This window comes from Plectropomus leopardus, chromosome 13, assembly GCF_008729295.1.
Source record: "Plectropomus leopardus isolate mb chromosome 13, YSFRI_Pleo_2.0, whole genome shotgun sequence".
Lineage (NCBI taxonomy): Eukaryota > Metazoa > Chordata > Actinopteri > Perciformes > Serranidae > Plectropomus > Plectropomus leopardus.
The window spans coordinates 3,787,120-3,812,701 of NC_056475.1; the positions used below are offsets into that span (position 1 = coordinate 3,787,120).

Here is a 25,582-nt window from a genome sequence, read left to right on the forward strand (position 1 = left end):
CAACAGTTGGATGCCTACATCCCAGCATTTTTACCTGACACCATCCAGCGGCGTATCATGCAGACACAACAGGTTCAAATGTTTGCAACTGAAGCTTCTGCGTATCATACTGCTGTGACAGGTGCTGTCTGGCCATCTGGCCTTCCAGCTGTCCAGCGGTGAATAATAACACCGCAACCTGTTTTGTTAACACCGTCCAGCAGCGTATCATGCAGATGTGGAAGGTGGCATTTGGCGTTGATATCTTACGCCGAAATCACAGCAAAAGTGACGGTATTTAACAACTGCAGAATGAGAACTGACTGAAATATAACCGTAGAAGATTCTTTTTGTTAAATTAGGTTTCTGTTCTTTTCTTGGTTTAATCCCACACTAGTCCGTGTGTGTGTGTGTGTGTGTGTGTGTGTGTGTGTGTGTGTGTGTGTGTGTGTGTGTGTGCGCGTGCGTGCGTGCGTGCGTGCGTGCGTGCATATACAGAATGTAAACTGAGCCTGAGATCTTCTGCAGAGTAAACCCATTAGCATCCACAACTACAAATACTATGATCACAGAGCTGTTAGTGGTATTGTGATACCTGTGACCTTGCCAGACATGATGCTGCTGTCATTCTGTTTCCACCTCTGAGGCTTGTATGAGATTGATTTGAGGCTGCAGTGATGCAATTCAACACTCTTCCCTTTCTGAGGGAATACTGTGGTTGATCTGCTCGGTATCTTTCAGGAAATAGAAACTGCTCCATTGATTTCATGGGTAGGGTTTGTATCTTAAAGGCACTACCTGCAGTGATACACAGCATTTAGACTCTGATTTTGCCATGCAGCTTCGGGTGTGGGCCACATTAAATTTGCATGTTTTGGCCAATAACACATTAGCATAAAAAATGACGTACATCACAGGAGCTTGTCCTCCTCTGCCCTCCAACACCACCTCACACAGACTGCCCTTTCCCCTCATGCCTTGCAGGTGTTTGAACAATATTCGATAATTAAATATGGATTTTTTCCTTAAAATAGAGATTTTTTAAAACATTTTTGGAAATGATACTAAGATTTTGTCAGGGTATATTTTTAACAAATTACGCTTTTCTATATTGATCTCCCTATTTGCACCTCAAAAATAGAGGACCAGCATCCTCGTAGTCCCCATGGTTCTCTTTCTGGAAGTTTAATCTGTCTGTACATTTACATGATTCTAAAAAAATGAAATTATTGTGTTAATTCAACTAAAATTAGACTTAAGTACTTGCTGATTAACACAGCTGCGGTTGGGGGTTAATGTATATACACCTGGCCTAGATGTTCTGTGTAGGCTCCATAGTCCCTGTGCTGGGCTGTGACCCAGAAGTCAAACAGCGTAACTTCGTAGAAGAAAGCTGAAAAAAAACAAAAGAAGAAAACAAAACAAAGTTGCCACGTAAAGCGTTGAGTGTCTAGATATGGATAGTGCTGTAAAGTTATAAATTACATTTATGGCATAAGATATTTTCCCCATTTCACAAACACTTGGCCTTAATTTCTGACATGAGTTACATACACGCACCCACATGTATTAGGAGATTAAAGGAGCAGCTGCCAGAACTGAGCAAAACAGACAGTAATCCCTGTCAGAGCATCCAGTGTGCACCCTTATCAGTGCCACTGAATGAGATGGAGACACAGAGAGATGGAGAGACCTTGGCAGAGTGGCAGGCGTGCTCCGATAAGCGAAGAGGAGGTGTTTCAGCTAAAGGGAATGGAGAGTGTTGAAAAAAATGCACAGTTGGTCATCTTTCTCCGTCTGCCTGGCAAATGCCTCCATCTGCAGAGACAGAGTCTGCTGCATATGAGAGAGAGTGGATGTGCTGCTGCTACTGCTGCTGCTGTACCCTCACACACACACACACACACACTCACCTAGGACACAAAGACATGCGCAAAACACCTCACACACACTCTCAGATGAGGCTGGAAGCAGCAGGATGAGGCTGCTTGCTGAAGTTACAGCAGGACTGGGCTTTAGCTATTTTTTTGTATTCGGTCTGCCCCTTTTGTGGGTGCCGCTACAAGGCATCGAGCCCTGCAATTTAACGCGCAACCTCTTCTGCCGCCCCCACACAACAACAACAACAACAATACAGCATGGTATGGAGTGACTGACAGACTGAGTGGGGAGAACAGGCGATGGCTCACGGACAACTCTTTCTGCACTGATGAAAGGCTTCAAGCTGACCTGGTAAGACTGCTGATGGACTCTTTTCTGGGTGTGTGTGCACACATGTGGGCTGTCGTGAAGTTGCAAGGTGCTAGTGTAAAAGTGGCTCAAATTAAAAGCGATGTTCATAGTTTTTCTTTAATGATTTTCTTACATCTTCACCGTTCTTGTCTCATCTGTCTATTCTGCCATCTGTTCACCAAAAACCCTGTGACCTCAATAGCAGGATTTATTTGCTATTGTTAATCACTATCCACCAATGAAATCCTAATTTTTGTATTCCTCTCTCTTTTACTCCTATCTTTTCATGTACAATCCATTATATTTTGCAGTATATTAAAGCAGAAACACCCAGTCATAGAGAATGCATGTGTGAGTGTTTGCAGGGAACGTATAGTGAAAGGACAGAAGATTAAGTGCAAAATTTTCTCAATCCATTTTGGTTTTTCCACATTGGCTTTATTCATTTATTTATTCATTCATTCATTCATGCAGCTACCATGCTAGCAACAGTGGCACTACAACACTCGTTCTATAGGTCGTCAAATATTGCCACTTTTGCAGTGATTTCAGCATAAGATTCAGGCGCCAAAAGCCAGCTTGCGCAGCTGTATGATATGCCGCTGGGCAGCATCAGCTGAAAACGTAGCCGAACAGAACCGGTCATGGTGTTATGACATGTCACCAGTCAGCCAGATGTACCCTGTCATGTCCGCCTGATACACTGCTGAACAGATATCAGGTTGAAACACCTCCTGTAACTACGTAATATAAGGAGCACGATGGGTCCAACAAACCCCAGACTTTTACCCAGGAGGTCAGTGTTTGCTTCCCGTCAGAATGTGACTTTTTTTAAAATATATATTTTAAACACCTAACCACGTGCCTCTTTTGCCTAAACATCCATGTCTTTGTTGCCTTATTCTAATTATGTGCTTTTGTTGACATCCCAGCATTGGTTTTCATGTGTTTTTGTTGCCTAAATATAACCATCTGCTTTTGTAGTGTAATCCTACCATGTTTTGCTCTGGCTGATTGTAGTATTATCTGCATAAAAAATCTTAATGATTTACTTTGTATTACCAATGCAAGGCCTAATCCTTAAGTTATCCCATCAGGTCTGTCAGCTCAGTGAAGGTTTGCTCCAAGCTTTTCCCAGCATGCAAGCATTTCTTGCATTCCTGCTAAGTCCGGAGTTTTCAAGAAACTTTGATTTTCTATATACTTCTTTGTAGACAGTCGCTCTTATAATATAATGTGTATCTTATGGAGCTTTAGAGAGTTTTTGCAGGATTTGAAGATAAATCAATGATGTAATATTTTCTAGCTACAAAAAAGTCTTTCTGTATTTCTGTTAGATATCCATCAGCTGTACGTCAAAGACATAATAGCATAGATGTACATTTAGTAGGTTTTTCTGCTCCAGTTATCAACCTGACAGAAAGGGTCAGGGCTATAGCTACTTTATGTCTGTTTATGGCCTGTAGCCATATTCAAGATGTAGGACATCTTGTACCTCCATCAGCAGGCTGTCCTGGTTCCCAGACAGCTTTGGGTAGCTAATCATTCTGGGGCCCTTTGGGCCAAATCTGCAGCATACATGCTTCAATTTGTAACATGAAATCAGTTCCTCTTGCTCATTTTTCACAAGTCAAAACAAATGCCACACCGCACAATCGTGAGCATGGGATCCTGTAGGACTCGACGAGTCGACCTTGTATCCTGGCCATCATGCATACAAGTTTCTGCACATCAATAGTAAAAGGTTAGTTGAAAGAGCTAATACTCCCTCCAGAGTTCTCAACTAGCACATTTCATAGTTGCCAAAATAATATTAAAGGAATGAAAATATAAAAGCATAATGATGCAACTGCATGTGAAATGTTTAATTTATTCATCTTTTCCTCAGCCACTCAGGGTCAAATCCTATTTTTAACAATCTATTCCATCTCTGCAGTTTATTTTTTTATAAGGAATTGTAATGTTTCTCTCCACAGTGAATCTAATTGTCAGTGCATCCTTTTATAACTGTATAACACTGCTCTCTGTGCAGCTCACGCAGGCGACCTCCTTTGGCCACTGTTCTATAATATGAACATATTCTTAGGTCACTCAGCTCTACATTTGTTCTGTGTTAATGAGCAGTGGCAAAGGTATAATGATGGCCATCTGTCCCAGAGGGTGCTTTCTTAATTAGAAAGCATGGGAATGCAGCCATTTTAATTTGAGTTTCCTTTTTGCAACACACACACATACACACACACACACATTGTAATGTTACCAGCCTGACAGCAGCTGTTTGCATAACTGCCTGTGATGGGATTGCTGAAAAGACAAATCTGTCTTATAAACATTTAAATTAAGGTTAAATAAATCTCTGGCTACAGGTGGAAAATCTTATTGTTTCACCGGAAGTAATAAAATCAGGGAGTGGATGTAAATAACAATCATGGCTCCTTACAAATTAAGTAATGTCACTGGGCCCAGACTATTTAGATTTGATCCAATCAGTCCATACCATTTCGAAAGTCTAGAAGAACTCAGAAAATTTTACCTGAACAGTTAGCAGAGCCTTTAAAATAAACATCACCCAGCTTGGCTAGTGGAAGTTTCTATTGTGCATACTGTATGGACCCAATGATGCAATGAGTTCAGCATAAGATAATGACGCCAAACGTGAGGGTATGATATGCCAATGGAAACCTTTCGCAGTGTTATAATACGCCACAGGTTGGCCAGACGTCACCTGTTGCTGCAGTATGATATGCGGACATGTGGCCTCTTTTAAAAGAGGCTTTAAAAGTCTCTTTTAAACGTTCAAACAGACAGACAGACAGCAGCCACAAGATACACCGCTGGATGGCCTCGAGCTGAAATGCTTCCAGTAAGTATGTTTTGTAAGGAACTGGATGATTGCTGTAGGACGCGTGGATCCTAACCTTGGACTTTCACCCGTGAGCACGTTGTTTGCTTCTTGTATGAATTTGAGCCAAACCATGATGTTTTTTACTAAACCTAACCACATGTTTCTGTTGCTTAATCCTAACCATGTGTTGACATCCCAGTGTTGGTTGAGGCACATACATGTTACACTTTTCTGGCTTTATGTGTCACTGTGCAACTGGCTGTATCCAGTTGTCTTTATACATCCATGGTCTGATCATACTACACAAAAACATTTTTAACCATGCCCTGTCATATTGTCATACAGGACATAAAAACAACATTTTGAGATCAGAGGAGAGTGCAGTTTCCAAGAAAATGATCATTTGGAGTGTGTGAATATACCGAAGTAAGTCATTGCAGTGTATTGGTCTCACTTTGTATTAACATCACCCTAGCACATGTGTTGAAAAAAATAGTTATGCAGCGCTAATGACCTAATTTCATGACAAAAAATTCCCACTATCGTTTCTTACAAACATATAAGCCCTTCTATCGCTCCTCCATTGTACCACTGAGGGAAGATGCAGCTATTTAGTACTGTGTGACATTTATAGCTTCTGCCTGTACCCACTAAAATTACCTTACGTTTTTATCATTTTCACTGACTGTAACCTCCATTGGCTGCTTCTCATATAACTCAGCAGTGAGGCGCTCTGTGATTCGCTGCTACACGGCTCAGTGGGCTGAACACAAGTGCGCATTGGCTGCTTCTGGCTCAGGCCACATCATAGGGATCTGTCCCGAGGGACATTAAGAATCTGGGTTACTCGACAGAATGGGATCGAATGTATGCAAAGGATGGAGCACTGCACAGGAGGAAGAGCGATGTGAAAAATGTTCACTGTTTGCAAGGAGGAGAGTAATACTCCACTGCATCCTCTCTAATATACAGTCGATCTGATTCAGTCAGGACAGAGCAGCAAAGGATAATTGTTGTAGTCTTTGATGTAAACACACTGCATATAGACTGGTTGTCAGGCAACCAGTATTAACTGGTGAGGAGCAATCGCACAAACATTACACAAAATACAGAAAAGACAAAAGATATAATAGTGTTACAGTTATCCAATATTTGCCCATTAGCTAGGGTCCCGTCAAAGTAGTTTAAATCATCAGCCTTTCTTTGTGTTAAATTTCCTTCAGTTAACCCTTTGAAACTTGAATCGGCACTAATTTTCTTGTGTTGCGCTCAGACGCATTTAAACCATGAGCAAAGTGGTTTGATTTTTATGTCCCACAAGTTATTAGTTAATTATTAAAGAAATTAGTAAAAAGGGAAAAGGAAATGACTTGAAAAATCTTTTTTAAATATCCAGAAAACTATTTTTTTTTTAAATATTTATCGGTATTTACTTCTCTTCTGTTGTCCTTTTTTCACATCATTTACTTGTACTGTTTTGTTAAGTTGCTAAATGCCTTCTCTCCATTTTAAAATAAACCAAATACAGTTAACATACAGTCATCAAGTGACTAAAATACAAAGATTGCCATATGTACTGGCAGCAGACCTAATCCAGACATAAAGCTGGTAAAAAACTGTTGAATTTGTGGGTCAGCCAGAGGTCAGTGTCTTCTCTCGCTCTCTTAAGGCAATGCAAAATTAAGTAGAAGAGGAGAGAATGACTAACCAGTAAGGTGCATACTGACATACAGCGCATGTGTTTCAAACAAACTGGCATGACTGACGGCATCTTTGTGCAACCTGAATAACGTATGTGAAACTATACATTGGTGATGTATTATTTAACTCTCATCACGTACTGTACTTAGATACTTGGGGGCTCTTTTGTTTGTAACCTTTTTTCATCATTATTTTTACAGTGTGGATAATTGATAAGTTGATCTACTCTGAGATTGATGGATAAGAGGAGAAGCAGAGTGCACATTGAGTGAATGCAGACTTTTCGACCAAGCGCAATCAAGTTTTTCTTTCACTGCGCCTGGTGTTCTGAAAAGAACAAGAAAATATTTCTGGTTGCCCGTCACAAGTAAATGACCGTGTGGGAAACCCTGATAGATAACAGAGACTATACAAAGCAAAGCAAGTCAGCTTGTTTCATTTCTAAAGGTTGGACCAGTGTCAGGTGGCCTCATTGATTTATAAGCCAAAAACAGATGATTTGTGATCTGTGTGTGTGTGTGTGTGTGCGTGTGTGCGTGTGTGTGTGTGTGTGTGTTAGTTCAGTCTTTTGCATATCCTGTAATGTGTGTCCATGTCAGTGAGGGTAGGCAGTCCCTCCTCAGGCTTTGGCAACCTGACAGATTTGTGTTTTTTAATTGTGGATTTATTATCAGGGAGGAAGCATGCAGAAATAATTGATTGCGTGTCACTGAAGTTATATTTCATATTTCCAATTTCCCCTTGCCTACATTATAATTCAAAAAAGACATCAGATTAAAAAAGAGAACTATTCTTTTTTGAATATGCATGTAAAAACGACGATGGGGTAAAAAGATGTCAACCGTCTGAACAGAGAGCAAAAAAAACAAAGAAACTGATGAGATTTATAGTGAGTCAGATGTGAGAGGAGAAAGAAGGCAGATGGAAAGATGCAAAGATGCAAGAGTGTGTGCTGAGCGTGAGCTGACAGAAGCGTGTGTGCATGTGTGTCTGAGAGAGCAAGCATGTGCGTGGTCTGTTTAATGGGGAGGGGCTGGCAGCATGGTGTGACAGTGAGGGTTAATCCACGTCAGCAGCTTTCATTCATGACGCTCATGAATTAGTGAGGAGTGGGAGTGTGCGTACGATGCTGGAGCCCACTGTGCAGAGCGGCAACAGGAGCAGTATCCAGCGCTCTGTTTTGGCATCCAATCACAGCTTGGTGGGTCGGACGGGGGGGTGAGAGAGGGCGGACTTTGAGAAAGAGGGGCTTTGCAGCAGCAGGAGCCTGTGAATCATCCTGCAGGAAGAAAGAAAAAAAATGGAAAAATAGAAGAGAAAGACAGGAATGAAACATACAGCACTGGCCTCTTCAACCTTTTGAACTGCATCTGTCGGAGGGGGCAGTACTGTCTGTTTACCCACCCCCATGCACGGACTCTTTGGCAAGGATTCTCAGAGGCATCCTCCTCCTCCTCCTCTCTTCTCTCTGCTTCCTTGTCTCCTCCTCTTCTGCTGATGTTGCTGTCTGAATGAGTGGATGAATGAAGCAGGTAGAGTCTGATGCTGTGGGCTGAGGTCTTCCATGGCTGCCAGGTTGGTCAGTGTCTCTCCTAATAACGCCTCGTCCCCCCGTCATCCATGTGTTGCCGTCGCTCCGTGCATGCAGTGGCGTGTTTGTGTGTTACCGAGGGAGGATGTGTCACCTTGCACCATTTTACATCCCACCATGTCTGCTGCATCAGACGGTTTAGCGTGGACTTGATGTGACTGAGTGAGACACAACTCATTTTCCATCCCACCCCACCTTTGATCACTGTGTCTATCTGCAGCATGAGGAGTGTGTGTTGTTTTGCTGTGACGTCTGCACAAAGAGATATATGCATTTAAAATGAATTATTAAAATATTTACAGTTGATTGTTGTTGCATAATCACTTAACAGATAAAGAATAATGATTTAAAATGGAAGTCTGATTGGAGGCTTCTGTGCATGTGATCTGCATTTATATAATTTAAGGTGATTAAGCCGAGAGGAGTCACTATGGAGTCAATCAGTGTCAAGTAAAAACTGACAGTCTTCAAAACTGGCATCACACTGGGTTTTTTTCTGTGTACGAGTGCACTGACCGATGATGTAATAATGTCTGGGTTGGCAGGAAGTCCAGATTGACCTCTATAGCTGTCTAGGTGCTGTTTGTAATTTGACCTTTGACTGAGGGCTGCAATGCAGGGGGAGGCGGCATCCAGCCTCACTGCGTGTCGGTCAGTTTCAGCTCTCTGGGTTTGATGCCTCGACTCAGAGAGTGAAGCAGCGAGAGTTAAGGCACTGGTGAACATTTGATCTGACAGTTGTGTTTTTTTGTTTCTAGTCTTCTTACATGAGAATCGTAGATTAACGTCACTGTTACAGACCTGCGGCAGAGTAAAAATGTTCTCGTACCGAAGTCATCCAATACATTTTTGGAGTGATTTCAGCTTAAGATCCTCATGCGGAAAACCATCTTTTGCATCTGCATGATGCAAAAAAAATGCGCTGGACGGTGTCAGCTGAGAGCGTGGTCAGACAGAACCGTTTGTGAGTTATTATAAGCCGCTATAGACGGCACCTGCCAGCAGCCGATAAACGGACAAGCAGAGTCAGTTGATGATTTGGGTAGACATAATATGTCGCATCCAGATGATGCGCCACTGGATGGAGTCAAGTTGAATGACTGTTGATGACAATGTAATATAAGGAGCACAAAGGTCCCTATGGGCAGAAGAGGCACTGGATTGCTCGATCAGACCTGCGGGAGTCCGGTATTTGCTTCCTGTCTGAATTTGATGTTGTTTTCCCACCTTACCATGTGCCTCCTTCCCATCATCCATGCCAGCGTGTGCATTTGTTGACGTACCGACATTGTTGCTATGTGCCCAAACAAAACCGTGTACAGTGTTTTTGTTGACATCAAGGCAGCAGCATCCCAGAACATCAGTAGCAAACACGGAAGGATACCCAGAGTGTAATATGTAGACGCGGAAGTCCAGCAGCGATACGTAAGGACTTGGGGTGAGAACATGTTGCACTTTTTGTCCTCTGCTTGCTGAGGGCAGCCGCTCTAAACCTTTTACAACTGAAGGCCTTCTCTCTGAGTGTTGATAAAATTCCAAGGACCACATACTTAAGTATCATAAAAAAGAGCTTTAATGATTTTAGTACCTTATTTGACAGGATTTCCCCACAGGAAATTATGGATTATATTTCCTTACCAAAGACTTTGGAGCTTTTCCTGATGCAGAGTTGTCTCCCACAAAATCATTTCATTTCATAAACAAACCTATTTGAATTAGGTCATATGCATAGGCTGCATTTGACACAAAACTGGTCCCTTTCTATGCAAATGCATCCCTGTCATGTTTAAATGTTTTGTCTGAAGTTTTCAGAAACCACTCTGCACCTTGTCGAAGTTGGGCCTGTAGCTCAGACTCTGAAAATTTCATTATTCTTTTTCCTCTCTGCCTCTGAAAACTGCCACATGGATAAAATCAATCGATTATTTTTTAAATGGGCTTATTGCAATTAGCTGCACAATTTTATGGGTGTTCATGCACTGTGATATCATAAGTGTAATATCTTTTGTAAATTAGAACCTGAGATCGGGTGGATAGTAGTTGCAATACACAATTGATGGTGCTTAGTGGCCGCAATCATTTGCAAATTCGTCCGTGAATATATTTAATTCTTTTTTTTTTTCAGAGTTATAAATGCTATAGGTGCAGTGATGACCCTCGCTTATGTCCCAGAATCTCTTCAACAAAAAACAACCTACAAGGTCTTTCTCTTTTTTCCCAGTACTGCCACTAACTCAAATCGGAGCACTCCTGCTTGCTCACCTGTCCTGCGAAAACGCTCCCCTGCACAACTGAGCCCCGAGGCAGACGGCAACATGGTGGAGAAGGGTTCATCAGACCAGGCCTCGGACCGCTCCCCCACCACCCCAGAACAGCAGCAGACCTCCCAGCACCAACGCACTTGCTCCCAGTCTGTCCATCCCACCAACACCAGCACCCGCAGCGGTGGCAAGAACTCCAAGGTGAGCGGATACGCGTCCGCTTTTACTTGATGACACAAAGTAATATGTAAATTGGAGGTCAGTCACATTACTGCTTATGGTAACATTGTCAGGGCTTTTTTAAGCTGATGATGGAGGTACTTGGCTAAACTAATAAAACAAGTGATTGTTATTTTAAATAGTAAGTGTAAAATGCATCCCAGAATCACCTTACCTGCAAATAATCCACCAAGATTTGTTAAATGAAGTGTTATTCATGTAATTAAATCAGCTGTGACAGCTGTTAAAGGTAAACCACATGGCTGGTAAACTTTTACCAGGATCAATGCTAAAGAAATACTTTATCTCTAAAAATGATCATCACCTGGTGTGGCGTTGATTTTGTGGAAAATAAAAAAGGTAAACGACAAATCCACAAACAGAAAAGATTATGATAAATTTCAGTCATATATGTCTGCATGTAAAGGTAAAAGGAGCAAGTAGGCCTGGGCTGTATGTTATATTTCATACCTTCATACATTCCCGAAATTTCACAGAGGTATACGGGGTAAAATACAGTAGAATAAAATAGAAATACTTTATTTATCCCGTGAGGGAAATTGTTTTGTTGCAGCAGATAAGATAGCAGCAACTGAATGAAATATACGTTAAAAAGGGCAAAAAATTCAAATATATATATACACAAAGGAAGCCACTTAACATAAAGTTATGTACAGTATGTACCGAGAACAAACAAAAAGCCAAAAAGATTAAAAAGAGCAATAAAAAAATGAGGGTGTATGACAGCATCAGTGTGGCGCTAACCACTGAAGACTGATGAGGCTTAATCACCTTTTAAATGCATCATAAAACACTCTTTCAAACAAAATAAAAACATCTTGCTTACTCTTGCTGGTAATTTAGTTAATTAGTCCACTGATCCAACAATTACTAGCTCCGGTTTGGATGAAATCAATCCCTAATTCTTCTAATTGATGTCCTATCAGAAGAACAAATTCACCCACACTAACATTATTAATCATAACTTTCTCACTCTCACTATTTCACTGCTTACTTATGAAATGATGTGACATCACCTGAGGATTTCTGCTCATGTCATTTCTGTTATTTTTCTGTTATTCTTATACTTGCTGTGGTTGTAGGTTCTGCTGATCACTGCTCAGTCATGGATTTTTTATGTCATCTTTTTGTCTTGTCTTTGTTTTTCAATCTGTCTTTTTTTTCCTTCTCATGCATGCAATAGTCTCACAAGCGGCATATTAAAGTAAGCATCATTCTTTTCTGGATCTTTTCTGTTTCCTCAAACCCATAATGTCTATGTTTATCCTGCTGTTTGATTTCCTCTCATTTCAAGAAATCCACCTTAACAGAGCTGACATGTGTCCACCAACCTCTGTGTGTTCCTGGAGTTTATGTCTTATTTAAATTCAGTTAATTAAGCCCAAAATACTTTACTTTGATTCTTAGATGTTGTGATCCGAAGCATGGCCTGCTTGTTGATGACCGTCTCCATCTTCGTTTATTATTTTGATCGAGCTCACTGGTTAGTCAATAGGTTAAGCTAATGGTGAATTTTAATAACGCCCTCTGCTGGACCACAATGCAAACTACTTCAGACGGTCTGTTGAGCCGAAATACTGTGAATTTTGAATTTGAATAGGTCATTACGGTTTGAATGCTTTTTTTCCCCACATTTGACAGAAAGTATATTATAAAGTGCAGTTGATCCAGTGCTTTAATCACAATAATTCACACTGCTGATGGCTGCCCCCCCAATAACTATAAACCTTTGAAAACTGCAAACTGGCTTAATTTTGTTCAAAAACATGGGAAGATGGCAATGAGCAGCGAAAGAAGAAGTGATACAAAAGTTTGCAAGAAATTATTCATAAAAGTTCAAGATAATTACCTTAAATTTTTTTTTTTTTTAAGGGGGGGGGGGGTTAAAAAAAAAAGGAAATGACCAGAAAAAAGTGCCTAAAAATATAATAATTTCGTGAGATAATTTTCAATATGCAATTATGATAATTAAAGATTTTACTGAGCTTTGTTTCTTTTTTTCTTAGACATTTTTTTAAAAGCTTTTTAAAAATAATTTTCTAAATCTACTAAGTTCTTGAAATTCTTGAAACATTTCTTACCAAGTTGCTCATTGCCTTTTTTCCAATTTTTTTAAAGATCGCACCATTTGTTCAGAGTTCAAAGGCTTAAATACCTCTGAGAGCAGCACAAGAAAAGTAATGTTTCTCCAGGTTTCAAAGGGTTAATCGACAGTAAAAAGGCTATATTCTACTACACATATCACTCATGTAATCTGTGTCACTATGAACAGTTATCATGTAAAGAAAGACATACTTTATTGGCTCACTGAATACTCATCAGTATTGATTAAATCTTTTGTTTGATACTTTGATTTCAGTCACTTGTTGCTCATAAATTAAGAGAAGTCTCCAGTGTTCTTAGTGTGTGTGAGTAATATTTGGGGATAAATGTGTGTTTTTTACGCTGGGTAATGCTGCCACTTTGTGGCAAGTATAAGTAACATGTGTTGTAGTTAAAAAGCATAACCTCATTGAGGAAAACTGGATGTTTTTATGACATAAAGATCTCTACTTTGTATCTCAGCCTGTAATCTGTCTTTAAGATCACATGTCAACGTTACACTGTTATGAATGTTTTTCTATAAACTGTTTTAATGATTCAGTTTTTTTTCCTTTTTGTCTTTTGCGCTCCTCTCCGCTTTGACCTCCTCACCCACGCTGTGACGTGACAACAGAAAAGTCAGAGCTGGTACAATGTAAGTCTATTTTTTTTAATCTGTTTGCATTTTAGTGACATGATGTTTTATGATAATTAATAGGATTTAAAGACTTTCGCTGTATTTGTCTCTAAAAGCCGTGTGCTTCGGTCATTTTGTGACGTTCAACATAATGTTGATGTTTGGATGCTGAGCTGTGCACGTTTTCTTTCAGTTGTTTTGGAGAAGACCAAAATTAATCTTTACGATTGTTTTTATTTAACAATACATCTTTGCCAGTGTCTTCGAAATCAGACCATAAGAGAATCATATGCAGCAACATTCTCTTAAATTTCCTGATAAGAGAAAATATAAGGTATAATGTTACTAGTAAAAGCCCTGCATTAAAGATGTTACTTTAGTAAAAGTATGTAAGTACAATCAAGAAAATAGATATTAAAGTATTAAAAGTAAAAAGAAAAGTTTAAATAAATTCAATAAAAATATAATATTAATAATAATAACTAAAAGGAAAGCAGCAAGTCCTTTACATATATTTAAGATGCTGAAACCATGATGTTTTTTGCAGGAAAAATGACATAAACAATTATAATCAATAGCATCAATTTATATGATAAATGGTCCACAAAGACAACTTATTATACATCCTTTTCACAGTAATAACACAAAACTATATTATTACTATATATTTATATACTTCTGTCCCAGTGAAAAGATGTTTATCAGTTGGTATTTTCCCACTGAAAACGAAGAATTGAGGGGAAGCTGTAATCTGTGAGTGAATCTTTTTTCATATTCTGTTGCAGTTCAAACTGTAATTGTGTGTGGGTGGAGATTTCCTCGGGCGTCCATTCATTGCGTGTGTCATAGTTCACCCAGCTTGGCTTCAGCAGAAAAGCAGAACAGATAAAAAGAGATATTGTACAGCTGACCAGAGTGCGTCTTTTTCTCAGAGCGGTGCAGGATGTGGGACATGTGTGGTCTTTTTTATTCTAGTCCTCCCTTTTTGTCCTTTAACCATTAGTCACGGCTTGCTGTCGTTGATTGTGACCTACAGTGTGGTGAGGGACATGGTCGCAGTCCGTCATCTGAACACCATAGTGTGACTGTGTGTTTCTGGTCGTGAGATGCTGTTGTTCATACATGTGGGAGTTAGACAAGGTCTTGATTTTGGGGTCTGGTTTTGTTATAAGTTGAAGCTTTTGCAGCCCTCTTGCACAAGAAAATGTTGGCATTGTATGTTTCTGCAAACCACAGATATTTTACATTTTTATACAAATAATATCAACGTTTCTGCGGTGACGCACAGTAATACATGAGATGACTTTGTTAACAGGAGGTGGAATAAATGGTGTGGCACTTAGGCCAGATGCCTTCCAGCTGCAGACCACTGTTTGATGCTAACAAACACAAAAAAATAACTGTTTTTAAATGAGTCATTGCTGCATTTCTAGCAGCTTTTAGCCACAAACATGGGTGCCAAAATATGATCTTTTCTACCAAGACATCACTGCATTTCCAACTGGGAAAGGGCCACAAAGAAACTTTTGTTTTTAAGAGACATCACTGTGTTTCTGCCCAGGAGGTGTTTTTGTCATTGTTGTTGTTTACAGAGACATTGCTGTCTTTCTAGTCGAGGAAAGGGCCACAAAAACTGTTTGGGTTTCATAGAGACATCTCTGCAGCATGTCTAGACAGGAAAGGGCCACGAAATGTCCAGTGTTCAGTAAGGCCCAAGCTAAAGTAGTTTGTTAAGGACTTGAAAGTGAGACGCATAAGCAGGTAATTTTGCAGTCAATGAATTGTCAGGTTTCATATAGCGCTAAAAACGAGATTCAAGCTTAATGGTGCGCTCTTAGTTTGTCATCAGGATGGTCACAAAGCAGAAGGTCAAAGGAGGAAAACAAACAGAAGATTTGGGGGAAAAAACAGAAAAGTCAAGCACTTGTCATAAGTGATTATTTGTGGCCCAAACTGTGTGGTAGAGAGTGAGATTAGCTTGCAGTGCAGATGACAGACGAATAGTTTACCCGTCGAGGCTGAACTCGAAAGTGGCAGCATCAACATGCTTCATGTCCCATGAGTTGAGTTACTTAGCAACAGATATGTGTGTCTCTGTCAACAGTGGGCAAGTGAAGGAAGCATTAATCTTGATGGAAATAATGTCAAAATAGAAAGGTTAAACCCATCTTTTTTGGCATGTATGCTTATTTCCTGCTGTGATAAAACACTGTGTAAAGAAACAATGTTGTCATTTTTCGCAAAGAGGGAAAAAAAATATATATTTGGACAGCAAGATAACGAGATGAGCAGGGAAATGACAGCGCATGTTTTTGTGGTGGATTATTCTGTTAGCTTAGCTGTGCTTTTAGCTTATGTTTTGCATTTAACCCTTTAAAACCTGAGCAAATAGGCTTGATTTCTTTAAAAAAAAAAAAACACAAAAACATGGAACGAAGGCAATGAGTGGTAGAAAGTTACAAGAAAATCATCTGAAATTAGCACAAAAAAGGAAGACAAGGGGGGAAAAACAGAAATGACCTGAAAAAAAGTTCTAAATTAAAACTAAAATAATAAAACAATATATATACGTTAGTAATCTAATGATAATAATTATAAATATAGTTTTCTCAATATTTCTCTCTGGTCATTTTATACATGTTTAATGGAGCTCTTTCTCTGTCTTTTTTAGCTAAGTTTTAGGTTATTTTCTTGTCCCTTTTAAAAACATTTTTTGCAATGTCTGGGACATTTAATGCCAAGTTGCTGATTGCCTTTTTTCCTATGGTTTCGACAGAAATCATATTTCAAGGGTTTAAACGCCTGACGTCTGAGCGCTGTACAAGAAATCTGACGTTGATTCAGTTTTAATGGCTTGAATCCTCTCTATCTTCTTTTTATCTTATAGGATTTTATGAAAAAAACTGCTAAAGACTGTGAATCTGCAGTCACAACAATCCGTTTAGTGTGACTCCCACATTCTTTAGTAGATTCGGGAGAAAGAGATTTCCAAGAAGACAGAAAAAAAGACAAGAGAAACTGGAGCTGGAATACAAAAGGCTGATTGATAAAGAGCAGAGGAGAGCGAAGTGAGACATTGAAAAGATTGACGGAGAAAGGCGGAGGTGGAGAGATAGGGGGCACAGCACTTGGCAATGATAACTTGTTTACATCAGAAATACACATACACAGCTCCGTCTGTGAGCCGCTCTGTCTCTTTAGACAAAATCTTTGTCTCTTTCGTGGAAGAGTCTGCAAAGGCTGTGAAGTTTTTCTCAGAAGATCGACACTCTGTTACACACACCACAAACACGACCCACGTTGACAAAATGTCCAAAACCGTAATCACACAAACTTAGCATACCTGAAAAGCCAAGTCTTAACCCTAAAAACCTTTGACAAAGTAAGAATCAGACGATATATTTTCAAATATTTCCTCATTTATATGGTTTGATGATGTTTGTCAAAGCACTATGGCCTTATGCAAGAAACAATATATGACCAAATTTTCTCTTATTTTTGCTTGTATGCAGGAATTGTTCTTATTTTGTTAGAATAATGATTTTACTTCAACTATATACATCTCATGCATGACGTTTAGTAGATGTTTCATCATTAGGCCGTTTAAATCATGTAGTACTCATGGTTTACCTTTCAAGTTAAGTTTGGTCTGTACAAGCTGCCCCAGCTGACAATTTTTGGTTTTAAAAACACTCTGAGAATGATACTGCAATGTTTTAGTCATATTTTCAGCTGCATGTTTTCTTTTTGTTCCCAGAATGTTCTTTTTAAAGTTACATTCTCCATGAGTGTCATAAAAAATGTTTTTATTTTTACCATTACAGGAATGTGGTGTACTTTTTAAGCCTCAGTGACATTCTGAAAACATTTTCTGAATGTTGCCTTGAAAATGTTTATCCTTTGTTCTCACGTAACATTGTGGGAACATTTTTAAAAGAACATTTAATGATCTGTCACCTCTCAACATCCCCAAAATGTTGCCATTATAATGGCATGTCTTGGTTAGCTTTTAACCACACAGGGACAATATTTGAAATGAACCTTCTTAAAAGGTTCGTTGAACGTTAGATTTAGATATTTTCAACATTATTACAACTTCTAGGTAATGTTAGCCAATGTTGTGGGAATGTTTCCTGCTAACTGGGGTCTTACTCAACCCTTTTTCGATATCCGCTCTTCACAGCACTACATCCTGACTGCACTACAGTATCTTCTCATACCAGATAAAGCATAATTGGACCTATTTTTGTGGTTCTGACTATGCACTCAAATCATATGTTTTATCATATGTTTCATTCCAAACCCCAAAAAAAAGCCCACACACACACACACACACGCACACACACACACACACACACACACACGCGCACACACACACACACACACACACACACACACACACACACACACACACACACACACACACACACACACATAACTGCCTCTCCAGGAAGTGTATTGGTTCCTACACTTCCTGTTGTTTTGGCTCTTTGTTCACAGTCAGCCTTACTGACAGGCCAAAGGAATGATTCAGAGAAAAGAGACAATAAGCAGGAGAGTAGTGGAACCAAACGCTTAAAGTAGGCTACTTTATCACAAACACAGACTGTGGGCAAGCCAGCAAGAATTCAAATGTCCACGCGTTTCACACACAAACACACTCTCCGATGAACTCGAGTAAACCCAGACTCTCCTTGGACCTCCCCTCCCTCTCTGCCCTCTTTCACACACTGACACTAGCTCCTCCTGTTTCCAAACACTCCTCGCTGTCACAGAGCACAGCCTGACCAGGAATCTTACTATTATGTGTCCACATGTTGCTCCAATGATCTTTTAAGGTTACTCTGCAGTTGGATGGCAGGAGGGGAGTTATGGTGCTGATGGATGGATGCAAAGAAGAGAAAGTGATGGGTTTGTCCTGCACAAAGTCAGTCTGTTCCTTGGGAATGTAATTTTAATGATCTACAATTTGCAAGATCCAGCAAAACATCATGGAGAAACAACCGTCTGCTTCAGCCTGGTGACAACACTTTTACTGAGACAAAGGACCGACTATCAAAAACTGTTTGGCATTTGTTTAATACTTAAAGAAGTGTACCATTTTTTACAAAGTCTGCTTTTTCCTTTGGGATATTTGGGATATCAGACCAAAACAGAATAGAATAAGTATTTACTCTCGAGCCTGGTGCTGCTGATCTACTGGATGCGTGATTGTTGGCGGTGATGACCTGAGTCACTGTTTCTCACACCTGAATACTGAAGAAAATGAAGGAAAAAGAGACGAATATAAATAAAACGAGTTCACACAAGGACAAACACATGAGACACAACAAAAGGCGGATAAAAAGAAGAAAGATGACGTCAGTGCAGGATCAGAGTTCATCAGCTCTGGACTCAGAGGCTGAAACAAACTGGACGTATGGATGGGAGTCTGAAGCGAAGCAACCGGCCCACTTGGACTGGATCTCTGAGCAGGTCCCTGCTGTAAGTCGCTCTGTCTGGGCAATGGACCACAACAACACATATTGGATTTTTTAATCAGAAGCAGTGGTGAAAAACACCTTCGTTAAAAGTTATCACTCTCATGTATGGAGAAGTTGTTGAGAATGGCGTTAAATGTGGCCAGAAGCATCATCAGCTACTATCACCTTTAATTTAAATCTGCTCAAACAGCATTTTGTGATGTTTTGAATGTGAATATCTGTACAATTCAGCCTTCAGCTGTGACAGCCTATTGGCCTCCCTGTGTGCCCTCTGGTCCTCTCCGAACTGACGTGCAGTTCTACTGTCGAAAACAGTCAGTTGGGGCTCGGCTTTGAACGGATTTGTTGAGGAAATGCATTTTTTTTGCTGAGAGAAATGTGCAGATTTTATCTTTGAGATTAACAGTCAGGAAGCAGAAAAGCAGAAAAGGGTTATTTCAGTGAAGACAGGGTTCAGGATCATTCCCTGATCACGCAGCCTGATCGGTGCAGACCGTCTCTGAAAGGTCTTTTTCAAGGTTTTATTTGCATCAATGCTTAATTTCTGCATCATGTCTCTTTCAGGCCACATTTAGATGAGAAATTCCCTACTAAATAAGTCTTTCCTTTACATTAAAAAAAAAAAGTCCAAGTTCATATGATAACATTGTGGAAATTATCCTTGTGTACACAGATCTGCTAAAACAACCAAAAAAGTAGTTGACAGTGTAACTTTGTAATGACAAACCATAGAAGAACACTAAGTGCTTGCGCATAAAACACACAGTAGTGGTGCAACAAATCAACAGTTTGCTCGAGGAGCATTAATAAACACAGAAGAGTCAGCAGCACAAACACAGTTCAGTAGCCTGCCATTATTGTTATTGTTATTCTCCTACACAGGCATGGCCATTTGAAACACAATGCGCATTAGCAAAGTGTGGCCGACGTCACAGTTCTTACAAGATTTGCACATTGCTAGTTTACACGACGACAGAGGGGGTGGCGTTTTTTAAACATTACACTGATTTAAATTTTTTTTTTCAGGCCCTCAAAACGCTGTCATCATGTGAACAAAAGGCCAAACCGCAACAAAAGTTTCATGCATGAACCATCTCTGTGTAAAATGCCCCTTAGAAGATACTGTCTGTCAAAGACAAAGAGAGTGCAGCACACAGAGACTACTTTATATGGGACCATTTTTTTCCTGAAATGGTACATAAAGTTCCAGCAGTTCTCATTTAGAAGATGTCAAAAACTGCTTCTTTGTCAGTGATTTTTGGCGTAAGATACCGACGCCCAAAGCTACCTTTTGCAGCAGTATGATATGCCACTTGGCGGCATCACTTTGTAACACGGCCGACTAGCATCGTGATGTTGGTATGATACAGCACTGGAAGGCATCAAGTTTAAACGCTGCCGGTAATGACTTAATATAAGGAGCTGTCCCTATATGTCCGAAGGGAAGGGCAATGGATAGATCCAATAACCTGGACTTTGACCCAGGAGCCAGGTGTTTGCATCAATGTAGAGCCAAGCCATGATGTTTTTTCAGAACCTAACCACCGCTTTTGTATATGTCCCTGCATTGGTTGCCTCTTGCAAGAGTATAACGTGTGCATGTAAAACCATTTTTTCTGGTGTTGTCTTTGCAGGTATTGAGTCCCACTTATAAGCAGCGTAATGAGGACTTTAGGAAGCTTTTCAAGCAGCTGCCTGACACCGAGCGCCTCATTGTGGGTGAGTCTAAAGCACACAGATATACATACACTGAATTTTAGTGTAAAATATACTTTAACAACAGAACAAACTTGACAAATACTTGAAAAATGTTGATCCCGTGTGGTTTGTAACTGCTGGCATCCTGCTTTCATCCTTTCCACATGACCCGTTTGTAAATTGTTATGAACTCTTGTTGATACATTCCTTGCATTTTTCTGTTTTCTGGAGCTCTGGTGCAAAATGTAAGAGTTCTGTTTCCAAACACAGTTGCCATTTATTGACTTTAAATGCTTAACCATTTCCAGACTACTCCTGTGCCCTGCAGAGGGACATCCTCCTGCAGGGACGCCTCTACCTCTCAGAGAACTGGATTTGTTTCTACAGCAACATCTTCCGATGGGAAACGCTGGTGAGGACACTGGAACTGGAAAACTCCCACAGTGTACTTCGTATAGTCTAATAATATTAATTTTTCCCTAAGAACTTATTTTTCTACCACAAAATAGGGGTAACTGACTGAATTGGTTACACGTTTGTTTAGTTCAGAAATGTTTCTCATTTCCAAACATTTAATAATATAAAAAGCCATTTCTGGGTGTTTGTGGGACAAAAAAAACCCTAAAATTTGTTATTTACTTGCCATTTCATCAGTAATGATTGTGTCAAGTGATGTTGCAATACTGACTGTGCGCATAACTTAATCGGCATGTGACAACAATTCACGAGTAGACTGTCACGAGTGGTTTTACCACATTGGACTGGAATGCAGGATGAGTCTTCAAAAATATGTCAATACTTTGGAAGAGACATGAATTTTGATATGAAAATTGATTGGAATAAAGAAATGTTTTAAGAGATATCCAAAAAATTAAGACAGGTAATAAGTAATCAACCTCCATGACAACATCTGCTCTTTACTCTCAAGCTGATGGTTCGATTGAAGGACATCTGCTCCATGACCAAGGAGAAGACAGCCCGCCTCATCCCCAACGCCATCCAGCTTTGCACTGACAATGAAAAGGTATCCAGCTCCACATCCTTAACTTGCAGGGCAATCACCAGAATAAATACTGGCATTGTATGTTTCTGCAAACCACGATTATGTTACATTTTTTTCTGATTATTTTGCAGATACATTTAAATTTAAGTTTCAACATCAACTTGATTTCCTTCTGATCAGGTTAAGGTACAAAAACCAATTGGTTATGGTTGTGAAAAGATCATTTTTTGGCTAAAAATACCTAGTTTTGGAAAAATCACAGATGGAAATTACGTGTGTCATTATAAAACAGCCACCCCTCATATGTGGCCCTATCCCGGCAGGGAAAAAAATGACTAAAAAACAACTATGTTTGACCTCTTGATGACAAAGTCAGCTCATACACTACTTGATAGGTTGATAGGACATGTATGAAACATGCAAATGTAAACAATTGCTGGTTTGCAGAAATGTACAATGCAAACATTTTCTTCTGGCAACTGGGCTATACCTTTCATAGACACTACTGTGCAATCTGAGAAAGTTCATTAAAATGTTAAAAACTTTTGGTTTTAACACTCTTTTTACTCTGAATATTTGTTTAATTTTAACTTCATTAAACAGTATTGTAGACTAATTTTCATAGTGATAACCCTTTTGTTTTGCAGGTTGATCTATTTTTGTGTTCCCACATACAGTTGGCATAAACCACTTTATTTTAAGTTACTTCCATAACTCATAAATTCACCCCTTATCTTACTGTTAACTGTGGTCTGCTTTCAGCACTTTTTCACCTCATTTGGGGCGAGGGACCGGACATACATGATGATGTTCAGACTGTGGCAGAACGCTCTCCTGGAGAAGGTGAAGCACTGTTATTGTCTCTGTATACTCTGTGTCTGTATTGTGTACTATATTAAAACCCATTTAGATTTGCCCTCATCATGCTTTCTGAACAAGTAACAGCAAACAACCAAATTTAAATGAAAAATACTCTCTTCTGCACATTTGATCTCTCTGCACTTCTTCATCTTCCCCTCACTTCTTCTTTCAGCCTTTATGTCCAAAAGAGCTGTGGCACTTTGTCCATCAGTGTTACGGTAATGAACTTGGCCTCACCAGTGATGATGAAGACTACGTACCTCCTGATGAGGACTTCAACACCATGGGGTGAGTTTTAAAGACAACCATCAAAATCCCTTGTATCCCATCATATGTTTCATTTTACATTTCCTCATGGTGACAAATATTTCTAGTGTAGCCAAGTTTTATGTATGTAACATAATAATTCATCTCTCTGACATAACTGCTCCCTTTCTTACTTCCTGAAAGGTTGTAGGATTTTTTTTGACTTTCAACCATCAAATTGTAATCAGTTTATTGTTGAATCCAAGTGGATGTTTGTGCCAAATTTGAAGAAATTCCCTCAAGGCATTCCTAAGATATTACATTCATAAGAATGTAAAGAAGAAAGAAAGGAGGATGAAAGGTCACAGTGACCTTGACTTTTCGACCACCAAATTCTAATCAGGTCAAGGGGACGTTTGTGCCAAATTTGAAGAAATTCCCTCAAGGTGTTCTTAAAATATAGCATTCATAAGAATGAGGCAGAGTTAAGTTACCTTTACCTTTGACCACCAAATTCTAATCAGTTCATTGTTTAGTCCAAGTGGACGTTTGTGCCATATTTTATAGAAATTCCCTCAAGGTGTTCTTGAGATGTTGCTTTCATGAGAATAAGACAAATTAAGGTCACACTGACTTTTACCTTTGACCACTGAATTCAAATCAGCTCATCCTTGACTCAAAATGGACGTTTGTGCCAAATTTGAGGAATTTGACCCCTGGAGGAATGGGCTGTATAGACAACTACAAATATAATGCCGTAGGTGATGGCTATCAACAGTGCAGAGCCATAAAGAGGAGTAACAGAGATATTTCTATGTGTTTTAAAACCACATTATCAGGGATCCAAACAGACCAAATATTTGGTGTCCATCTTGCAGAGAATCAGTAAAAAAAAACCCATAAACCATGACCACTTCCATCACATCCATGCCCATGCATGTGTGTAGCCCAGTGCGGGCAGTGTGCAGCAAGCTGGTAACCTTGACCTACAGCTGCTGTCCGTCTCCGTGGTGCAGGTACTGTGAAGAGCTGCCCGTGGAGGAAACCAACGAGCAAAGCAACGACACCAGCAACGCCCTCGGCAAGAACGCTGAGGCCAAGCCCGATGTCAGCCCTGTCCTTCCCCACAAAGCCTTCCCCAACAACACTCTGCCAGAGCTGCCCAGCACCGACTCTTCAGTCCCTGTGAGTATGCAGGACATCTGTTCAACTTTGTTCCCTACTGCTTAAAATAAAAACTTTGTGATGTTGGGACAACTATGTTCAAAATCTGGATGCATGAAGTTTGAAATTTGAGGGTTTTTACTCTCCAGTATTATTGGTTTATGTTTTTTCACTCGTCCTTGTCCAGCAGTATGACCTGGCACCTGTGGAGGATGTATCCACCCCTCTCCCTGACGCAGACCTGCTGACCCTCCCCATGCCCGAAAATCGCAGCAGCCAACACAGCAGCCAGCACAGCAGCCACGCCCCTTCACCATCACCAGACCTCAACGACAACGAGGACCTGCCCACCGAGCTTAGTGACTCATCTGAGACCCACGACGAAGGTATGTGATATCCGCCCAAGGAAATCGAAACTAAATTTTAGTTATGTAACACAAAGTGCAGTTGTCCCCCTTAACTTAACTCAAAGGGTACATATATTTTTACCTGTTTAGTTTTCTCTCCGCAGCACACTCACACACAGAAATACTCTTTTGTGTAGGTGAGGTTCAAGCTTTCCACGAGGACCTGAGTGGCAGGCAATACGTCAACGAGGTCTACAAGTTCGGTGTGGACAAGATGTATGACTTACTTTTCACTGAGTCTGAGTTCATGAGGGACTTTCGGGAGCAGAGGAGATTCTCAGGTACAATTATAGATCATTAATCTCCTGTCTCCGCTCTCTGGTTAAAAAAATGGATCTTTTTTTGTTCTCCTCAGTTGCTTGTTTCATTTTTTCTTCATTTACTAATTAGGTCAGTTTCAAATATGTGTCATACTATTGCATGAAGACAGAATTTTTCACAAAAATACAGATGTAACCTCACCGAACGTAAAGTTGCGTAATTCATGTTAAGTTTCAGAGGTTAGGTTTAGGTAAGTGGAGTTACTGATTTTCTCTTGTAGATGTGGTTTATCACCCATGGAGGAAAGAGCTGGATGGCAATCAGACAAGAGAGATCATGTACACCCTCGCCCTGAATAATCCTCTGGCTCCAAAGACAGCCACAGTCACGGAGACACAGGTAGGTGGACATGACATGAGTCATGGCTCTGCAGCGAGACAGTTATTCAGTTTATTTTGTAGTTTGGGGTATTTTTTAAAATTATTGCTTTATAATTTAGATTTTGTCGGGGGGGGGTGTTATATTTTCTTTTTTATAAATTTAATTTGGAGGGTGTGTTTTTCTTATTGTATAATTTTTAGTGTTGGGGGATGTTTTCATTTTCTTCATAATTTAGAATTTTGATGTTTTCTTTGTCTTCATATTTGTTTTGTTCTGTTTTTGTTTTTCTTTTTTAATAATTTTGAGTGTAGGGAGTGATTTTTCCTCTATAATTTTGAAGTTTTGGTTGTTTTTTGCTTTTTTATATAATTTGGGGCTTTGGGGGTGCTTTTTTTCTCTATTTTTTGAAATAATTTTGAGTTTTCTGGGTGTCTTTTTTTGTTTTGTTTCTGCATTGGGTACTTTTGCTATTTATACTTTAAGTACACTTCTGATGATTATACTTACTTT

The 25,582-nt window shown here is 39.8% G+C and overlaps 1 protein-coding gene across 12 annotated transcripts in view; it reads left to right on the forward strand.

The window, feature by feature from the left end:
* Positions 1 to 2,187: 2,187 nt before the first annotated feature.
* Positions 2,188 to 25,582, forward strand: part of gramd1ba (GRAM domain containing 1Ba) — a 32,287-nt gene continuing 8,892 nt past the window's right edge. For 4 of the 12 annotated variants that reach the window (XM_042499627.1, XM_042499628.1, XM_042499631.1 and 1 more), the window contains exons 1-12: positions 2,188 to 2,211; positions 10,570 to 10,810; positions 13,566 to 13,586; positions 20,686 to 20,770; positions 21,058 to 21,161; positions 21,678 to 21,773; positions 22,515 to 22,595; positions 22,786 to 22,901; positions 23,852 to 24,044; positions 24,211 to 24,409; positions 24,568 to 24,711; positions 24,972 to 25,090. In XM_042499627.1, the coding sequence (XP_042355561.1) occupies positions 2,189 to 2,211; positions 10,570 to 10,810; positions 13,566 to 13,586; positions 20,686 to 20,770; positions 21,058 to 21,161; positions 21,678 to 21,773; positions 22,515 to 22,595; positions 22,786 to 22,901; positions 23,852 to 24,044; positions 24,211 to 24,409; positions 24,568 to 24,711; positions 24,972 to 25,090 (1,422 nt within the window). In that variant the 5' untranslated portion in view covers position 2,188. Of the gene's footprint in view, positions 2,212 to 8,272; positions 8,333 to 9,687; positions 9,787 to 10,569; positions 10,811 to 13,565; positions 13,587 to 20,685; positions 20,771 to 21,057; positions 21,162 to 21,677; positions 21,774 to 22,514; positions 22,596 to 22,785; positions 22,902 to 23,851; positions 24,045 to 24,210; positions 24,410 to 24,567; positions 24,712 to 24,971; positions 25,091 to 25,582 lie in introns of those variants that run through there. The other 8 variants (XM_042499634.1, XM_042499635.1, XM_042499636.1 and 5 more) reach the window with 5 other exon arrangements.